The following is a 21729-nucleotide window of genomic DNA, read 5'->3' as shown; positions in this document are numbered from 1 at the left end:
TTCTAGCACAACCAGCACCATCATTACTACTGTTATCAACCCAGTTACTCCATTAACACACACACACACACACACACACACATACACACACACACACACACACACACACACACACACACACACACACACACACACACACACACACACACACACACACACACACACACACACACACACACACACACACACACACCTCCACTACCACTACAACCATAACCCACGACTCTGGGTCACCTTAACATAGTAGTGGCGTTAGAGCGGCTTAGACCCAAAAAAAAAAAAAAGCATCTCCCCTTCCTTCCTTTATTCGGCTTATTAAACTGGAATTTTTCCCCATTCGTTAAATTTTGCTATGTAGGATTCTGGAAGAGATCATTGTTTTAAAATTATTAGTAGTGCTGAGGCCAGTCAAGTGGGCCTGCTCCCGGACCACCTGGGGGCACATGGGATGGCTCATCGGGTGGCTGTCTGGCGGCGTAAGTGTTACCTTAGGTCACCTGTGGTTCCAGGATTGTTGACTTAATGGTTCACCCTTGCCCATTATTTGCTGAATGAGAGTAGTGTCATAACTCTCTCAGCTTAAACAGGAAGCTCAACTAAGCTGGACATTCCATCTTGTGGCTGTGCCACAAGTAGGGGTAAAGTGTGGCTCTGAGACATAGTTGACACTGCTTGATGCAATGATGTAGAGTGTGGGGACCAGTGGAAGAGCAGTGGTTTCATTCACTGGATTAGTATAATGACAATCTATAATTTCTCTTTCTGCGCTAATATTCGTTGTCTTTCAAATCGCCTCCAGGGTGATCCCTCCAGGCTGAGGGACTGACCACCTCAAAAACTACTACTACAAGGTTGATGGACTGATCACATCATCCTTACCTCGCTACTGATTTTGTTCTCTCCGTGCTTTAAGCCACTTTTGTATTTGAATAAAGAAGCCTACTGTGTAGGCGAAAAGTTTCGATAATAAAGATGTATACCATTTTCCTAATTATGGAGAGGATTTTTCATGTCAGATCACGAAGCTGGTCAAGTATCAGTATCCGTTTACCTACATACCAGTACCCAATACCAGTACCCAATACCAGTACTTAACCAATACCCAATACCAGTAGTCAATACGTGAACTCTCCAAAAGCCGCTTTTGATATCAATATCACACATTTCTGCCTCGAAAGTTCGCTTTAAAGAAGTTGCTAATATAGTTATAAGAGTTGGTCTTCTTATGGATAAATTAACTGTCTCAGGTGATCAACATACATAAAGAGAGACCCAAACGTGAAGCGAACTATGGAGTTTGGAAAGAGAGAGAGAGAGAGAGAGAGAGAGAGAGAGAGAGAGAGAGAGAGAGAGAGAGAGAGAGAGAGAGAGAGAGAGAGGAAGGGAGAAGGAGGTGGGCCAAGGACTAATAAAATTTCACGATCTCCGACTATCCACGGATTTCGAATGTTGAAATGACGGTGTTCCAGTCGTAGACCTTCCTCTCTGAGGGTTATATTTTCTCCTGGAGCGTCCTTGTTGGAGTTGGCAGGGTAGGAGTGCCAGGGAGGGAAGGCACGCAGGGTGAGAGTGAAAGGCAAGGGAGGCACGCAGGGTGGGAGTGAAAGGGAAGGGAGGCACGCAGGGTGAGAGTGAAAGGCAAGGGAGGCACGCAGGGTGGGAGTGAAAGAGAAGGGAGACACGCAGGGTGGGAGTACCAGAGAAGGGAGACACTCATTGTGGGAGTACCAAGGAAGGGTGGGAGTACTAATGGAGATAATCATGTAGGGTGGGAGTACTAGTGGAGATAAGCATGCAGGGTGGGAGTACTAGTGGAGATAAGCATGCGTGGTGGGCGTACTAGTGGAGATAAGCATGCAGGGTGGGAGTACTAATGGAAATAATCAATCAGGGGTAGGAGTACTAGTGGAGATAAGCATGCAGGGTGGGAGTACTAATGGAGATAATCAATCAGGCGTGGGAGTACTAGTGGAGATGAGCATGCAGGGTGGGAGTACTAGTGGAGATAAGCATGCAGGGTGGGAGTACTAGTGGAGATAAGCATGCAGGGTGGGAGTACTAGTGGAGATAAGCATGCAGGGTGGGAGTACTAGTGGAGATAAGCATGCAGGGTGGGAGTACTAGTGGAGATAAGCATGCAGGGTGGGAGTACTAGTGGAGATAAGCATGCAGGGTGGGAGTACTAGTGGAGATAAGCATGCAGGGTGGGAGTACTAGTGGAGATAAGCATGCAGGGTGGGAGTACTAGTGGAGATAAGCATGCAGGGTGGGAGTACTAGTGGAGATAAGCATGCAGGGTGGGAGTACTAGTGGAGATAAGCATGCAGGGTGGGAGTACTAGTGGAGATAAGCATGCAGGGTGGGAGTACTAGTGGAGATAAGCATGCAGGGTGGGAGTACTAGTGGAGATAAGCATGCAGGGTGGGAGTACTAGTGGATATAAACATGCAGGTTGGGCTTTAGTAGTTATCATTCAAGTGTAAGCGCTTATATCGGAGTAAGTAGAGATAAGTGACTTAAAGATTATTCTTGCTGTTGGAGTGTGATCTAGATAACATCTACGACGTTATTCGGGGGTAACCATTTAGCAAATATTTGAGATCCGGAAATGCTCCAGTTTGTCATAAAACAAAATATTCAAACGATAATGCGCTAACTTTAACGGAGAAAAATATGCGATGTTGGTGGAGGAAGAGAGGAAGGAATGAGGAAGAGATGAGGAGGCAGAAAGAAATGAGGAAGACATGAGGGAACGAGGAAGATATGCGGGAAGTGGGAACGAGAAGAAGGAAGCAAGAAAGCGATGTACGAATGAGGGAAAAGATGTGGGGAAACGAGGAAGGGGGAAGGGTATGAAGAAGAAAGGACGGAACCGAAAGGATAACGAGTAACAGAAGAAGAGGCGAGGAAAAGGGAACGGAGCTGGTAATAAGAGAACGAAGAAGAGAGAGAAAGCAGAGTGTACGAAGTACGCAAGGAACGAATGAGGAATAGAAGAACAACAACAACAAAAAAAAAAGAAGGAGCGAAGGCAAAATTAAAAAAACGGGGAATAAAGGAGAAAATCGAGACAAAGACAGAAATTTGGTCTAGGGTGAGCGCCCCGTAAAACAGTGAATAAATTACAAGATTGTGGATAGAAGGAAAAAATTCCAGTGAAAGTGGATAGTGGTGCCGGGAAGTTGACGTAAGGTGAGAGTAAAAGTGTAGAGAGATAAAGAGAAGAAGAAAGGAAAAATTGAAGAGGATGGAAGCATAAAAAGCACTAAAAGATGAACGGGGAGGGTAGCTGAAGGAGAAGACTGAAGCCAGAGAGAGAGAGAGAGAGAGAGAGAGAGAGAGAGAGAGAGAGAACCCTATGGATCTATAAACGACAACGCACTCATTAGCATGTGTGAGGTACAGTTCCTGCTCCTCCCTCCCCAGACTCTCGCTTCATTACGAATATTATAGACTTAGTCGCCAACGCCCACAAAATACACATTTCTTTTTCACTTAACCATTTTATAAACTGCTTACTACTGCATAATGCAAAAGAAATTATTAAATGTTCGTATTAGTTAGCGAGAGTGAGAATATAATGTACTTCTGTTATATATATACATATTATATATATATATATATATATATATATATATATATATATATATATATATATATATATATATATATATATATATATATATGTCGTGCCGAATATGTAAAACTGGTCAATTAGCAAGAACTCATTTAAAATTAAGTCCTTTCTAGAATTTTCTCTTATACGTTTAAAGATATATTTTTTTCATTAATGTTGATGTAAAAAATTATAATTTTGCTCCAAAAGGAACTTAAAAAACTTACCTAACCTTATTATAACAAGAACAATTTATTTTAGCCTAACCCAACTAAATATATTTTAGATTTGTTTACAATAATTTAATACTAAACAAACACAGTAAAATATATTTTTTTCGTTAGGTTCAGAATGATTTTGGCGAAATTATTGCATACACAAATTTTCACTTGTCCTATATGGCAAGATGAGCGTTGCTATTTAAGCCAAGATCGCAAGTTCTGCCTATTCGGCACGACATATATATATATATATATATATATATATATATATATATATATATATATATATATATATATATATATATATATATATATATATGTCGTGGCGAATATGTAAAACTGGTCAATTAGCAAGAACTCATTTAAAATTAAGTCCTTTCTAAAATTTTCTCTTATACGTTTAAAGATTTATTTTTTTCATTAATGTTAATGTAAAAATTTATAATTTTGCTCCAGAAGAATCTTAGAAAACTTACCTAACCTTATTATAACAAGAACAATTTATTTTGGCCTAACCCAACTAAATATATTTTAGATTTGTTTACAATAATTTAATACTAAACAAACACAGTGAAATATATTTTTTTCGTTAGGTTCAGAATGATTTTGGCGAAATTATTGCATACACAAATTTTCGCCTGTCCTATATGGCAAGATGAACGTTGCTATTTAAGCCAAGATCGCAAGTTCTGCCATATTCGGCACGACATATATATATATGTCGTGCCGAATATGTAAAACTGGTCAATTAGCAAGAACTCATTTAAAATTAAGTCCTTTCTAAAATTTTCTCTTATACGTTTAAAGATTTATTTTTTTCATTAATGTTGATGTAAAAATTTATAATTTTGCACCAAAAGGAACTTAGAAAACTTACCTAACCTTATTATAACAAGAACAATTTATTTTAGCCTAACTCAACTAAATATATTTTAGATTTGTTTACAATAATTTAATACTAAACAAACACAGTGAAATAATTTTTTTTCGTTAGGTTCAGAATGATTTTGGCGAAATAATTGCATACACAAATTTTCACTTGTTCTATATGGCAAGATGAGCGTTGCTATTTAAGCCAAGATCGCAAATTCTGCCTATTCGGCACGACATATATATATATATATATATATATATATATATATATATAAAGAAATATATATATATATATATATATATATATATATATATATATATATATGTGTGTGTGTGTATATATATATATATATATATATATATATATATATATATATATATATATATATATATATATATATATATATATATATATATATATATATATGTATGTATGTATATATATATATATATATATATATATATATATATATAAATATATATATATATATATATATATATATATATATATATATATATATATATATATATATATTAGTAAAAGATGTGTGATGTCATCATGATAATTTAACTTGTTTATAGATGGGGTTGTAATAGAAATTAACACTGGAGTATTGGGCAGAGGTTCGGAATTAAAGAGTAACGAATATTATTCAAAGGGAAGGTTGTGAATATTGCTTTTTGTCAATGATACAGTTCTTTTGGAAGATTCTGAAGAGGAGTTGCAAAGGTACTAACCTTTCCAACTCCGCTTCAGAATCTTCCAATTTTGTATGTAAAAACAAAGTAACTGAACATGAATGTAGGAATGGGCAAGGTGATAAGAATATCAAAATATCTAGACAGAGATTAGACATCAGACAAGAGGAAGGCAGTATGAAGTAAATATGTTCAAATATTATGGGAGTGGACTTCTCGACAGATAAGTCTATGAAAGGTGAGGTGAGCCATAGAACTGATGAAGGAAAAAGGTGGGTGGTACATCGAGACAGATGTAGAGACACTAAAGGAAGGGGGGGGGTGCATGTTTCAGTATGGAGGGTCAGCTGAGCTGTGATGTCAGCACTTTTCTGACAAGACAGTGTTTGAATGAATTACTGTAAAGGTGTTTCTTTTTGTCGGGTCACCTCACCTCGGAGGGAGACGCAGGTGGTGTCTTAAAAACTTATATATTATATACTGTATATTAATTTTACTATATATTGTCTATAATGAGATGTATTCAGAGTTCTAGTGTCGTCATCCTTAGCCCCTTTCTCCCTTCTTTCGCCTCTTATTCCCCCTTTATCTTTCCTTCTCACAAATAATCGTTAACCATACCATTATACCTCTCCTCCTCTTTCTCCTTATTTTCATCATCGTAATCATTCTCCTTCCTACTCTCCCACATATACATTGTATTAATAGAAAAAAAATAGGAATAAGTATATAGACTAACCTCGATTTTCTTCCATCTGCAATAAAACGCACTTTTAAGAAATATCTCTTAGATATTTTATAGAAGTGTTTAGAATGATTAGAATGATCTTGGATTCACTTTTCATACCATCTTAAAATTCTCCCAGTCATTTCTTGATCGACTGTAACAAAGAGATCCTGAGAACTGTTAGAGACTAGAAGAACCTGAAGGCAGACGCATCATCCTGCCAACTTTCTAAATTACAGGAAACCCTTTACTGTGACCTGTATTATTCATATCGCAGTATTTCTATTTTTTATTTTTACTTTCATTATATTATTTATTAATTATAATACTTATTAGTATTTTATCACATCTTTATTATTTTATTTTATATTGTTTTAGTATTACTATTAAATTCACTCGGGAACGTTAAACCCATAAGGGTCATATAGTGCCAGGGCAATTGGAAGGAACGAGATTTGAGCACGGGAAAGGAAAGGTTTAACTTTAAATCCTCGGATTATTAGTCAGTCACCATTATCTAAGCATTTCCACCTGAATGTTCATTGATCAACAGTATTTTACTGTTCTAATACTTCTTGCAAATTGGCAAATTAGTGGGATGAGGACAAGATAAAGCAAGTAATGGTCTCTTGTTTTAGGGAATTAAATCTACAGTCCCACTGGATCAGACTTGATTCCCTTCCATTACCCAGGAATTTATGGCACCAGCGGCTTCAGCACTTCTCCATGAACATAATAATAATAATAATAATAATAATAATAATAATAATAATAATAATAATAATAATAATAATAATACCTTTATTTGAGAAAAAATCCATCATTTATAACACAAATATTTTGAATTTTTTCTCGGTTTGATTTTCCCAATGACGAGAGTTGATGTGTGTCCTGCGAAAGCTTGTTCGGCCAATCTAAAGTTAATTATTGTTATGTACACACACACACACACACACACACACACACACACACACACACACACACACACACACACACACACACACACACACACACACACACACACACACACACACACACACACACACACACACACACACACACACACACACGGTGGGCAAAAACAGGATGTTCCAGAGATTGGACACAGTAACAAGGGGACACAGTTGGAAGCTAAAGACACAGATGAATCACAGGGATGTTAGGAAGTATTTCTTCAGCCACAGAGTAGTCAGTAAGTGGAATAGTTTGGGAAGCGATGTAGTGGAGGCAGGATCCATACATAGCTTTAAGCAGAGGTACGATAAAGCTCACGGCTCAGGGAGAGTGACCTAGTAGCGATCAGTGAAGAGGCGGGGCCAGGAGCTCGGACTCGACCCCCGCAACCTCAACTAGGTGAGTACAACTAGGTGAGTACACACACACACACACACACACACACACACACACACACACACACAAACACACACACACACACACACACACAAAACAACAACAACAACAACAACAACAACTGGCTTCTTGAATTTAACCCTGCCAAATGCAAAGTCATGAAGATCGCGGAAGGGCAAAGAAGACCGCAGACACAGTATAGTTTAGGTGGCCAAAGACTGCAAACCTCACTCAAAGAAAAAGATCTTGGCGTGAGTATAATACCGAGCACTTCTCCTGAGGCGCACATCAAACAGACAACTGCTGCAGCGTACGGGCGTCTAGCAAACCTAACGACAGCGTTCCGATATCTCAGTAAGGAACCTTTCAAGACTCTGTACACCATTTACGTCAGGCCCATACTGGAGTATGCAGCACCAGTTCGGAATCCACACCTGGTCAAGCACGTCAAGATATTAGAGAAGTGCAAAGGTTTGCAACAAGACTAGTCCCAGAGCTAAGGGGATTGTCATACAAAGAAAGGTTAAGGGAAATTGGCCTGACGACACTGGAGGACAGGAGGGTCAAGGGAGACATGATAACGACATATAAAATACTGCGCGAAATAGACAAGGTGGACAAAGATACGATGTTCCAGAGATGGGACACAAAAACAATTGGAAGTTGAAAACTTAGATGAGCCAAAGGGATGTTAGGAAATATTTCTTCAGTCATAGAGGCAGTGGAATAGCCTAGAAAGGGACGTAGTGGAGGTGGGAACCATACATAGTTTTAAGACGAGGTTTGGTAAGGTTCATGGAGCAGGGAGAGACAGGACCCAGCAGCAATCACTGAAAAGGCGGGCCCAGGAGCTATGAATCGACCCCTGCAATCACAAATAGGTGAGTACAAATAGGTGAGTATACACACACACACATACACACACACACACACACACACACACACACACACACACACACACACACACACACACACACACACACACACACACACACACACACACGTGTTTGCATCGAAGGCTAACCCTCTTTATGCATTGTCTCCTCAACCAGGCAGATGGAGGTGCCCCTGCTGGCGTTCCTGGTACCCTTCAGCCCAGACCTGTGGATCGCCATTTTCGTTTCCCTCAACATCACCGCCTTCAGCGTTGCAGCCTACGAGTGGCTCAGCCCCTTCGGCCTTAACCCCTGGGGGCGTCAGAGGTCCAAGAACTTCAGCTACGGGTCCGCCCTCTGGGTTATTTGGGGGCTGCTCTTCTCCCACCTGGTCGCCTTCAAAGGTGATTGCGTGAGTCCATTCCTGTACTGGTCTCCACCTGCTCCGGGTAGAGCAAAAGGTGTGTGTGTGTGTGTGTGTGTGTGTGTGTGTTTGTGTGTGTGTGTGTGTGTGTGTGTGTGTGTTTGTGTGTGTGTGTGTTTGTGTGTGTGTGTGTGTGTGTGTGTGTGTGTGTGTGTGTGTGTGTGTGTGTGTGTGTGTGTGTGTGTGTGTGTGTGTGTGTGTGTGTGTGTGTGTGTGTGTATAGCCCTAACTCCTGGCCCATCTTAACTTTCGGATGAGTGACGCAGTTGTGCAGGATTGTTTTCCCTCTAGTCTCCAGAATAAGATTCAGATACACATTTCAATGCAGAAGTTATCCATAGATTCCTTTTTCTAATAACCGCGTTCATTTAATTTCCCATCATCTATTTACTGAGTAATTACAGTATACAAATTAAGTGTATTTAAGTATTGTAAGTCTGAAAGTGTTATTAGTAATTGTAATGAGGCTTTGTTAATGTTTATGTAGAAGGTTTGAGAGAAAAAATGGTCATCTTTCTGCCCTACTCCAAATAAATGAATAAAATTAAGTTAAAGGCATCAATAAAATGAACATTATTTTCCATATGCATATTAATTTGCAACAACTAGATGAAACTCTCGAATATCTAGTATTTATTAATTTTTTTTCGTTATGTTCAGACAATTTTTAGTTGATTAACTGTGTATACAAATTTTCATTCTGTTTATTACGCAACTATGTATATAGATGACCTTTTTTCTCTTAGACTTTCTAAATAAATAATTAATAAGTCCTCATTACAGTTACTAATAACACTTTCAGACTTACAGTACTTAAATACACTTAACTTGTATACTCTAATTACTCAATAAATAGATGATGGAAAAGGCAATGTACGCAGGTATTAGAAAGAGGAATCTATGGAATATATATATATATATATATATATATATATATATATATATATATATATATATATATATATATATATATATATATATATATATATATATATGCAGGGGGGGATATAGTGTTGGAGTGGTTGGTACTTTTGTTTAATAAATGTATGAAAGAGGGGAAGGTACCTAGGGATTGGCAGAGAGCATGTATAGTCCCTTTATATAAAGGGAAAGGGGACAAAAGAGACTGTAAAAATTATAGAGGAATAAGCTTACTGAGTATACCAGGAAAAGTGTACGGTAGGGTTATAATTGAAAGAATTAGAGGTAAGACAGAATGTAGGATTGCGGATGAGCAAGGAGGTTTTAGAGTGGGTAGGGGATGTGTAGATCAGGTGTTTACATTGAAGCATATATGTGAACAGTATTTAGATAAAGATAGGGAAGTTTTTATTGCATTTATGGATTTAGAAAAGGCATATGATAGAGTGGATAGAGGAGCAATGTGGCAGATGTTGCAAGTATATGGAATAGGTGGTAAGTTATTAAATGCTGTAAAGAGTTTTTATGAGGATAGTGAGGCTCAGGTTAGGGTGTGTAGAAGAGAGGGAGACTACTTCCCGGTAAAAGTAGGTCTTAGACAGGGATGTGTAATGTCACCATGGTTGTTTAATATATTTATAGATGGGGTTGTAAAGGAAGTAAATGCTAGGGTGTTTGGGAGAGGGGTGGGATTAAATTATGGGGAATCAAATTCAAAATGGGAATTGACACAGTTACTTTTTGCTGATGATACTGTGCTTATGGGAGATTCTAAAGAAAAATTGCAAAGGTTAGTGGATGAGTTTGGGAATGTGTGTAAAGGTAGAAAGTTGAAAGTGAACATAGAAAAGAGTAAGGTGATGAGGGTGTCAAATGATTTAGATAAAGAAAAATTGGATATCAAATTGGGGAGGAGGAGTATGGAAGAAGTGAATGTTTTCAGATACTTGGGAGTTGACGTGTCGGCGGATGGATTTATGAAGGATGAGGTTAATCATAGAATTGATGAGGGAAAAAAGGTGAGTGGTGCGTTGAGGTATATGTGGAGTCAAAAAACGTTATCTATGGAGGCAAAGAAGGGAATGTATGAAAGTATAGTAGTACCAACACTCTTATATGGGTGTGAAGCTTGGGTGGTAAATGCAGCAGCGAGGAGACGGTTGGAGGCAGTGGAGATGTCCTGTTTAAGGGCAATGTGTGGTGTAAATATTATGCAGAAAATTCGGAGTGTGGAAATTAGGAGAAGGTGTGGAGTTAATAAAAGTATTAGTCAGAGGGCAGAAGAGGGGTTGTTGAGGTGGTTTGGTCATTTAGAGAGAATGGATCAAAGTAGAATGACATGGAAAGCATATAAATCTATAGGGGAAGGAAGGCGGGGTAGGGGTCGTCCTCGAAAGGGTTGGAGAGAGGGGGTAAAGGAAGTTTTGTGGGTAAGGGGCTTGGACTTCCAGCAAGCGTGCGTGAGCGTGTTAGATAGGAGTGAATGGAGACGAATGGTACTTGGGACCTGACGATCTGTTGGAGTGTGAGCAGGGTAATATTTAGTGAAGGGATTCAGGGAAACCGGTTATTTTCATATAGTCGGACTTGAGTCCTGGAAATGGGAAGTACAATGCCTGCACTTTAAAGGAGGGGTTTGGGATATTGGCAGTTTGGAGGGATATGTTGTGTATCTTTATATGTGTATGCTTCTAGACTGTTGTATTCTGAGCACCTCTGCAAAAACAGTGATAATGTGCGAGTGTGGTGAAAGTGTTGAATGATGATGAAAGTATTTTCTTTTTGGGGATTTTCTTTCTTTTTTTTTTGGGTCACCCTGCCTCGGTGGGAGACGGCCGACTTGTTGAAAAAAAAAAAAAAAAAAAAAAAAAAAAAAAAAAAAAAAAATGTATATATATATATATATATATATATATATATATATATATATATATATATATATATATATATATATATATATATATATATATATATATAAATATATACTATATATATATATATATGTCGTGCCAAATAGGCAGAACTTGTGATCTTGGCTTAAATAGCAACGCTCATCTTGCCATATAGGACAAGTGAAAATTTGTGATTGCGATAATTTCGCCAAAATCATTCTGAAACTAACGAAAAATATATATTTCACTGTGTTTGTTTAGTATTAAATTATTGTAAACAAATCTAAAATATATTTAGTTGGGTTAGGCTAAAATAAACTATTCTTCTTATAATAAGGTTAGGTAAGTTTTCTAAGATTCTTTTGGAGCAAAATTAATTTTTTTTACATTAACATTAATGAAAAAATATATCTTTAAACGTATAAGAGAAAATTTTCGAAAGGACTTAATTTTAAATGAATTCTTGCTAATTGACCAGTTTTACATATTCGGCACGACATATATATATATATATATATATATATATATATATATATATATATATATATATATATATATATATATATATATATATATATATGTATATATATATATATATATATATATATATGTATATATAGATAGATAGATACATAGATACATATGTATAATGTCGTACCGAATAGGTAAAATTTGTCAATTGGCAATAACTCGTTTAAAATTAAGTTCTTTCTAAAATGTTCTCTTATACGTTTAAATATATACATTTTTCATATATGTTAATGTAAAAATTAATAATTCTGTATCAAAAGAATCTTAGAAAACTTACCTAACCTTATTATAACAAGCGCAATTTAATTTAGCTTAATCCAACTAAATATATTTTAGATACGTTTACAATAATTTAATAATACACAAACACAGTGAAATGTAGTTTTTCCTTTAAATTCAGAATGACTTTTTGCGATATTATTGCATACACAAATTTTCGCTTGACTTATTCGGCAAGAAGAGCGTTGCTATTTAAGCCAGAATCGCAAGTTTTACCTATTCGGCTCGGCATATATACACAGTTGACTCCTAAGCAATACAAGTTAGAACTGCGTGGGTCCACTTATACGTAGATTTTTTTCAATAATTATAATGGAATATTTTTTGGAGATTTGCGACCGAAAAAAAAAATAAAGAAAAAGTTATGTCATGAATGCATAAAATATATGTTGCTACTAGTCAATTTTATTATTACCATAAAATGTACGTAAATTAATTGATAAAATTTAAAACTTATGAAAACTTAGGCACACAAAAAGTTTCAAATGATCGACACCATACCCATCCCTTCTAGGGCAGGTGCCTGAGCCAGAGCTTTTAGCTCACAAGACTGTCACTCCCATTAGCCCCCTGGGGGCGGGGATGGCAGACCAGAGAGGCCTAGCTTGTGGCTAGGCCTGGGGACAGTTGGTCCCTAAGATGAGGAGGTACTTGTGCCTCCTCCCGTGGGAGACTTAGGTCTCAGACAGTCCCTAAAGAGGGAGCCAAGGCCGGGCCACCACTTGGAAAAGGCCCGGGCCGGGAGAATACCGGCGAATCTTTAATAATAATAATAAATAAGTTTCAAATCATATAAATATTATTATTAGTGTTATTATAATTATTATTATTATTATTATTATTAGTGTTGTTATTATTATAATTATTATTATTATTATTATCATTATTATTATTATTATTATTATTATTATTATTATTATTATTATTATTATTATTATCATTATTATTATTATTATTATTATTATTATTATTATTATTATTATTATTATTATCATTATTATTATTATTATTATTATTATTATTATTATTATTATTATTATCATTATTATTATTATTATTATTATTATTATTATTATTATCATTATTATTATTATTATTATTATTATTATTATTATTATTATTATTATTATTATTATTATTATTATTATTATTATTATAAATCGTACATGTTCCATTCGCAGTCGAGTGAAATGTAGATAAACTGAATCTTAACAAACGTAAAGATTAAATATAAAATCATATACAAATATGAATTTATATTTCAAATTGTCTTTTAATTTTTGATGTCTAGTGTTAGTAATACTTGTAACATCTACAGTGTTTTGTATCATATAAGACAACATTGATGTAGGTACTGACAGACGATTCATCTTGTAATCATACGACGTAAACTTATGGTATCGATAACACAGTACAATACTGTAAATGTATTTTCTCTTCCTTATGATTTGATTAATAATATTTTCTTTATTGTAGCGTACATTATTGTATAATACAGTATATAATACGTGTAAAATACAAAATGTGTGTTAATCGACCGTTTATGTTATCAGTAAGACTTCCGTTCAACAGTAGGCTATTATTAATGTTTTTGGGAAGTTAAAAGTTATATGCGGATTTTTTACAATGCGGGGGGTCGGCGCCCCTACCGTCCGTGTTCTTCAAGATTCAACTGTATATATATATGCATAACAAGCTAAATGGTGATCGAAATCTTTAGCTCAAGATTTTTCGCACTTTTGTACGTGGTCAGGAGCTATGTAGTGTTACAAGTCTACCAACAATCAGGAGAATAAAAGATAACTAACAAATAACTAAAATAAACAGCTGTGTGTGTGTGTGTGTGTGTGTGTGTGTGTGTGTGTGTGTGTGTGTGTGTGTGTGTAACGCTAAATAGGAAATATCTTGGTGAGTCGCTGATATTAGGTAAAAATTCTACTGCTTTATACCTGTGTCTGTATAAGAGACTGACGGGGGTTACGGAGTGGTGTCAGGAGAGCAAGCAGTACTGGTGGTTTATCTGCTGTGTCACTGGAATCTGCAGTGATAGTTACCAAATACTAAACAGAATACTAAACTAAGCTATTTACAACTGATTAATGGAGTTCAGTGAGCTGTCGAGCAGTTTCAGAGTTTATCAAGTTTCACTACGGATTTAACCCAAACGTTTCACCTGGAGTCCTTCATCAAGAATTTACCAATACTCGTAAAACATTCTCGATATCCCTGTGGTGAAGGGTTATTGATCAAAGTAATTACAGCTACCCCTCCCCTTCCTCTTATCAACTCTGATTACAGCCCATTCCTCAAGAGCTTTATGAACCGTACGCGTTTAGCGCTTCCCTGTGAATAATAACATATACAAATAAATAATAACAGTATAACAGTAACAATAATAATATTAATAATAGTAATAATAATAATAGCAATAATTATAATAATAGCAATAATAACAATAATAGCAATAATAATAAAAATAGCAACAATATACTTAGACTTATAAAAGTATTATCGAGGGGATTGTGAAGCTGTTTCATAAGAGCATGATAGTGTGATCCCTTTTACCTCGCCTTGCCTTCTTCCTGGCGTGACAAGTGTTAAATTACCTGCCACTCTTAAGATATATTGTGCATAAAATATGTAATGGTAAAGTACGTTTAAATTAGGAATATTGCCAGACATGGAGAGGGAGTTACTAACGGAGAAGGGAAAAGAGGAGGAAGAGGAAAACAAATCTAAATCAGGATTGATAAGAATAAGAAAGAGCCGGATGAGGGTATGGAAGTGTGATTTAAATGTAGTAAATGATAATCGATAAAAGGGAGAGACAGAGGATGGCAGATAAACGGACACGGCCAAATGGACGTGTAGGGAAACTCTGTAACATAGAGACGCAGATGAATATAGAATCCAGTAGTAATCACACTCTAGTATTACGCAACGACGAACCTCAATTCAACCCAGAATAAAACAATGCACTGGGGAGAGGGGAAGGGGAAAAAACACGAAATTTCCTCATTAACATGAAGTGCCAAGCTTTTCAAATTTTCCCCAGCACAAGAATTCGAACATTCTGTAATGAAGGAAATATTTTGGTGGCAGAGCCGATGACCTGTCGCAAAGTTACATGCCTTCAGGTCAAGGCACATTCCTCTACACACTTTATCTTCAACAGACACACTTTTGTTTACTTAATGGTGACTTTTGTTTACTACGAGATGAATTTTTTTCTTTTCATTTTGCTTGATTTCTTGATTTATTTTCGTTTACTGGAGACTGAGTTTGTTTACTTTAGATTACTGTTTTATAATGAAGGATTTTGTTCACTACAAGTTTTTAATATTTCATGTTCCTATGTATTTGAACGTCGTAATCATGATGTGTTCCGTGTTTGAGGTCGGTAACTCTATGTTCAGTGTTCGGTACCTCGCTATGTTCAATGTTCTGAACTTTTCTGTTCTTCCTGCATTACTATCCCGTCATCTCTTCCACCTTTCAACAATACTCGCACCTTTAGGGCCTCTCTCTCTCTCTCTCTCTCTCTCTCTCTCTCTCTCTCTCTCTCTCTCTCTCTCTCTCTCTCTCTCTCTCTCTCTCTCTCTCTCTCTCTCTCTCTCCTGTTCTGTCACTTAACCTTTTCTTCCTTTGCCTTCCTCCAACCATCGCCTTTCCCATCTTCCTTCCTGTTATCCCTCTTTTATTCCTCCATTCCCTCCCTACTTTTCCTTCCCTCTCCTTTCTCATCCTTTCCAGACTCCCAAACTTCTAGTAGAAAAATATGTTTACAAATCATGGCATTTCACGCTCCATAACCCTCGCTCATGCAGGGCATCCATTAAATTATTCCCTCCCTGAGGGAGTGTTCTATCAAGACCCTGTGGCAGTGTCCCACAAAGACCTTGAGGCTGTGTCCTACTAAAACCTTGAGGCAGTATCACACAAAGACTTTATAACAGTCTGTTAATATCCTTCTTGATAAATTACCAACAGAAAGACTGATTGCTTGCCTTTTCTAGTAATAATAAAAGGAGAATTATGGCTTTGTATAGCTCCTGTGTTGATCAGATCTCTGAGGAATGATGTGTAAGGGGAAGTGAGAGAAGAAAGAGTATTATTATTATTATTATTATTATTATTATTATTATTATTATTATTATTATTATTATTATTATTATGGTGGAGCACTAAACCCGTAGGGATTATGCAGCGCCTGTTTATGGAAGGCATTCAGACTTAATTCAAGGAACTGGAGCACAGATTCAATGCCTTAGATCAAGAACCCCTCACCAGCATCAAGGAACCTCCCTTGAGGAGAGAGAGAGAGAGAGAGAGAGAGAGAGAGAGAGGTACAGAAAGAATCTACATAACCTAACTTCGGAATATTCTGCCCACGCTGATCACTTCACTCACATTTGCAAACACAACGATTTAGCTGCCTATGGCCTCAAGATGTACATCGCCTTCCAACTTGCGGATATATCCACCTGGATCAAGCGTTTACAGGTTAACTAAAGTTTGCTGTCCCCCTCCCCCCCCCACGATGGTTTACCTAAAGGAGGAGGTTAAGGTTGAGTGCTCGGTTCCTAAGCGTAGAGTCCTCATCTCTGGGTAGGGCGCCACTCGCCTAAGAACCCATCGTCTCTTTCGTTATAAATTGGGGAAATATTTTCCCTTTCATCTGGATCTGCTGATTATTACGAACACAGGTGCAAAAGAAAGGCCTAATGTACACCTGGCTTTAAATCAAGTTTCCAAACAAAGAATAGTAATCAAGCAAATAAAGGCAAAGGCTACAAATAGTAGTTTTTTGGAATCCGCATATAACCTCCACCAATGTTTGCAATATGTGCAGAATGCATTTGAACAGCAAAATATTAACGAGCAATACAGCAAAGAGAATCAATCGCTCCAATTGGCATTTTTTCCACATACAGGACAGCCCAGTGTGTGTGTACTCGACCTGCCTCAGTGAGAGTCTGCCTCCAGCCACGTGTGGAAACATACCATCAATTCAGCCGGGGACAAGTTCTCGCCCAATTCGTTGGCGTATAAATCTAACAGCAAATCAGAATAGCCAATGCTCCTGTGCAACTACTTCGACCTAACTGCCAGTTTGGCTGGTACGGAGGGAATACTGAATAAACTGTAACCAAGTCGGCACATACCACTAACACTGTTGAAGATAATCAGTAATACATAGACATGGATTACAGAATGCGAAAATTAAAATCCGAATAGTCTGCTTTGCTTTACATGGAAGTGAACTAGTCACGACAGATGCAAGATAGTTATGATATAGTAAATTTAGTAATGTTAGAAACGGAATATTCAAAGCAGTAGAAAACCAATCGGTTTTGTATATAAAATATTCTTGCAAGTTTGTTATTGACAACACAGATAGAATTTTAATTTTGTCTCTAGACAGCATAACGCGAAACTTGCTATTAATGTGAAAATGAATGAAATAGACTTAGCACGATGGCAAAAAAAAATCTGAATATAGAATTCGTCTCTACAATGGCTATAAAACCTTGCAAGCAGGTTGGGTACCGTACGTGCTTGACATCTGTGACAGGAAACCTTTATATAAAGGAAAGGTTTGTTCTTACCTTTAGTATGAATCACGCTCTTGGACAGTCTGCACTCTCCACTCCATCCCATGACATACCAACTGTGATTTGTGCGATTGTGAAAGGGAAAATATTTAATGTTCAAAGATGAAGGTGGCTGTTCTGGTCGTGAAATCTGAATTTGTATTAACTATAAAGAAACGCATGTTGAACCTTGTAATCAAGTTCGCGAAAATGCTTAGTAATACAGCACTGTTCATAAATCTTTGATAGCAGTCCCCGATCCAGTAGGTGTATTGATGCCCATGAGGGGCTCTTGATCAAAAGAAATGGACCAATCTTCTCTTTCCTTGAATCGAACCTAATTGTCTATTTTTCTCCCAGGTGTTCTATGACCCCAACGAGTTTGGCAATCCCTCCCTTGAATGTAATATGTCGACAGTAAGAAAACTACCTTGATACCAATAAAGGATTCTTTAATTCAAGAAATGGAAACTACTCTTTCTCTCTGTATTTATTTGAAACCTGATTACCTCCCATTCCCCACATACTGTATAACCCTTTCGGATTTAGTGTGTCTCGCAAGTATAATAATACCAAGCTCCATGTGAAGCCCAGTTCCCATTTTACTATGAGTATGCACCACTCTCCTGGATGGTCTGCGTTATAATGCTATATCTCTGACTTCTGGACAATGTACAGAGTCGCGTATGAAAACTAACCTTGAGTTTCAACTCAAAATGCTTGAAATGTTATTTTAACACAGTCTTCAATAACGGGGAGGAGCCACATAATATTAACTACAACACCTGTGTTTATTCAAGATTTTTCATCGCTGTATGACCCTTGTAGGTTTAACGCTTCTTTTTATTATAATAATCAATATTTTTCAATAAATCATATACTTTATTAGCTATTTAGCTTTTGAAATTTTTAGCATGGATGATATTTTTAAAAAGACAGCAGATGCTACCCTGGGATGCCATGGAACCTCTGGTATATTGTTCTGAATATCAGTGTTTACATTTATTTAAAAGTTTATCTTTCATTTTAATATGTCCAATTTGCTAATATTTTCATCTTGAAGTTCCTAACGTTGAAGCACAGACGCCTGGTAATATGCTCTTATACTACACATTAAGAGGATCGTTTGGAAGATTAGGGACACACACACTTGGCACCGTATCAGCCACATAACCATTTTTCCAAAGTGGTCACTTCTTTTAGAAGATGTTAACAAAATCACTCCTATCAATATTTAAGTGACATACATGACCATGGGTGACCTTTGCCACCCAGGGTGACAAATATATATATATATATATATATATATATATATATATATATATATATATATATATATATATATATCGGCATTGGCTTCAGCCGGTGGGAGAATTGAATCTGCATCGCATGGGCCAGTAGGCCTGCTACAGTGCTCCTTCTTTCTTATGTTCTTAAGTTCTTACAATCCATTGCTTTACATTTCTTATATCCAATTGTATTTAGACTTCCATACGTTCCCTATATTAAGCATGCGTAGTTTGACGAGACTAAAGCAACACTAGGTGGAAATGGTCGTTAGAATGGCTGGCTGGAAGACAAAAATGCCGACGATCCACTTCTATCAAATCAACTCTTATACATTAAGCTCAGTGCTGGGCAATGAATCACAATAAAACTCAACATTAAGCTATAGGTTTGTAAAAAAAAATGCTTGATGTGGCTACGTAATGGCATGAGATATTGATACAGAGATATGAGAAAAATGCAGGCAAGTGAAATACGTAAAAGATTGTTTCGCTTATTCTCGGGGCATGATAAAACCCACAGTGTGTACGAAACGTTTCAGTGAAGTAATTTTGGTAATGCCATGTTATTGTTGATGCTTTTCTTATCATTTTAGTCTCAAATTTTTATGTTTCAGTTTTCAGTGTTGTAATTCTTTCATTTGCTTTCAAAATTAATGTTACTTAAGATCATACTTATCATTATTATCATTGCTACTACTACTACTACTACTACTACTACTACTACTACTACTACTACTACTACTACTACTACTACTACTACTACTACTTTGTGTCAACTTCCAAAATACATAGGCAAAAAAATAAAAACATTTAGATAAATATTATTAGGAGAAATAACAAAGAAAACCAGAGACAATAATTAACTTCCATGTCTTCCCTGGGTTATGTGGTGTAGCGCCCAAGTCGTGGCCAAACAAGGTGCTGATCAATGTGTGGGGAGCCTTCAGCGTCATCTTCGTGGCCTCCTATACAGCCAACATCGCTGCTCTGTTCGCCGGCCTCTTCCAGACACGGTACCTCGCTGACAAGAAGGTAAGTAAAAAATGTAGGTGAAGGGAGTGTTCTTTAGACATGATTGGATTTCTCATTTTCATTGTTTTGGGAGGTTGGAGAGTGTGGAGTGTTATTTACAGCTGTCTGATGAGTGTTCCTTGTCCCGAATTCTTAGAGTAACTACATAATGTTGTCGTGAGGCACTCATAGCGATCCGTGGCAGAAATAGCTCAACATTCGCCCAGTGACCTTACCTTCCTCAAAACCTTTCATTACGGAAAAGCTCTGTTTATCACTGCTGTCTGCGAGTAATTAAGGTTAAGAGAATGGAAAAAACTAAAAAATCATTTTATATTGCTAACAACATACTAATATAAAAGAAAATCATTCATATCATCCTCTTTAGAGCTAAAGCAACGGGCTATACTTCAACAAAAGCGCTAACATAATCGTCACACAGATTGTGCTCGAGATATATCTGCCAAGGTCACATGTGCTATTATTGATATATTCATCCTTGTATCAATATATGTTATAACGTCTAACAACTGTTTTATCAAATGTAAAATGTAATCGTCATTTCCCCCATTTTCTATCATATCCTCTTGAAAACCCGTATGTATTTCAGTTCGCATACAGTGGCTATATTAAATAGTGTACATCTGATCTGTCCCATAAATCATAAAATGAAAGGCTTTACATTCTCTAAGAAAGTATGAGCCATTTCTTTCGGTTGTCAATATTTGCAAGAGATTCTCGAATCTGAGGTAAATCTCTCCTAAGATAGATGTACTTCTGAAAACATCTCCCACTGGTTTTAACTGATGTTTTTTTATATCAACTGATTTACAGAGAAACTTCCGAGAAATTTCATAAATATTTCCTTAATTTTCATTAATAATTGAGCAAGCAGGAAACTCTTACGACGATTATTCTACCAGGGAAAATAAAACCTTTTGGAACATGTGGTCGACCTTTGATGGGGGGGCGAAGGGGGGGATCCTGAAGTGCATCTCATATTATTTCTAAGATTAGAATCACCTCTGTCTTCAAGCTGTCGAGAAGCAGTTATATGATTTCTCTATTTGTACTGTATATCAGAGAGTCATTTAATTCTGAAATTTTATTCGTAATATTGAGCCTCTAATACCCATTGGAGCCGATTTGCTTTAAGAATATTACTAAGTAAGAATTCTTTCTAGGCATTAGGGATCAGCAATTGTCCCCACACGTAGGTGATTAGGATCACTCTTGGATCCCACACATGAATATGGGAGAGTAATTGGTCCTACACATGAATGCTGTGGAGTGAGTGATTTTCCACATACATGGTTAATGTAGGTCAGTAGTGAGCCTCACGCATGAGTGTTGTTGGATCAGTGGACAACGCATCAGCTTGACTAAAGGAAAGAGACCGAACGGTTAATCCTTTTCACTACATAGTC

At 36.8% G+C, this 21729-nt stretch overlaps 1 protein-coding gene across 2 annotated transcripts in view; it reads left to right on the top strand.

Moving 5' to 3' along the window:
- Positions 1–21729, top strand: part of LOC128693630 (uncharacterized) — an 805124-nt gene that overhangs the window by 496664 nt on the left and 286731 nt on the right. For both annotated transcript variants that reach the window (XM_070091191.1, XM_070091190.1), the window contains exons 7-8: positions 8539–8765; positions 20187–20323. In XM_070091191.1, the coding sequence (XP_069947292.1) occupies positions 8539–8765; positions 20187–20323 (364 nt within the window). The remainder of the gene's footprint in view (positions 1–8538; positions 8766–20186; positions 20324–21729) is intronic.

This window comes from Cherax quadricarinatus, chromosome 34 (genome assembly GCF_038502225.1).
Source record: "Cherax quadricarinatus isolate ZL_2023a chromosome 34, ASM3850222v1, whole genome shotgun sequence".
Classification (NCBI taxonomy): domain Eukaryota; kingdom Metazoa; phylum Arthropoda; class Malacostraca; order Decapoda; family Parastacidae; genus Cherax; species Cherax quadricarinatus.
This window is presented reverse-complemented; position numbering and strand designations above follow the sequence as displayed.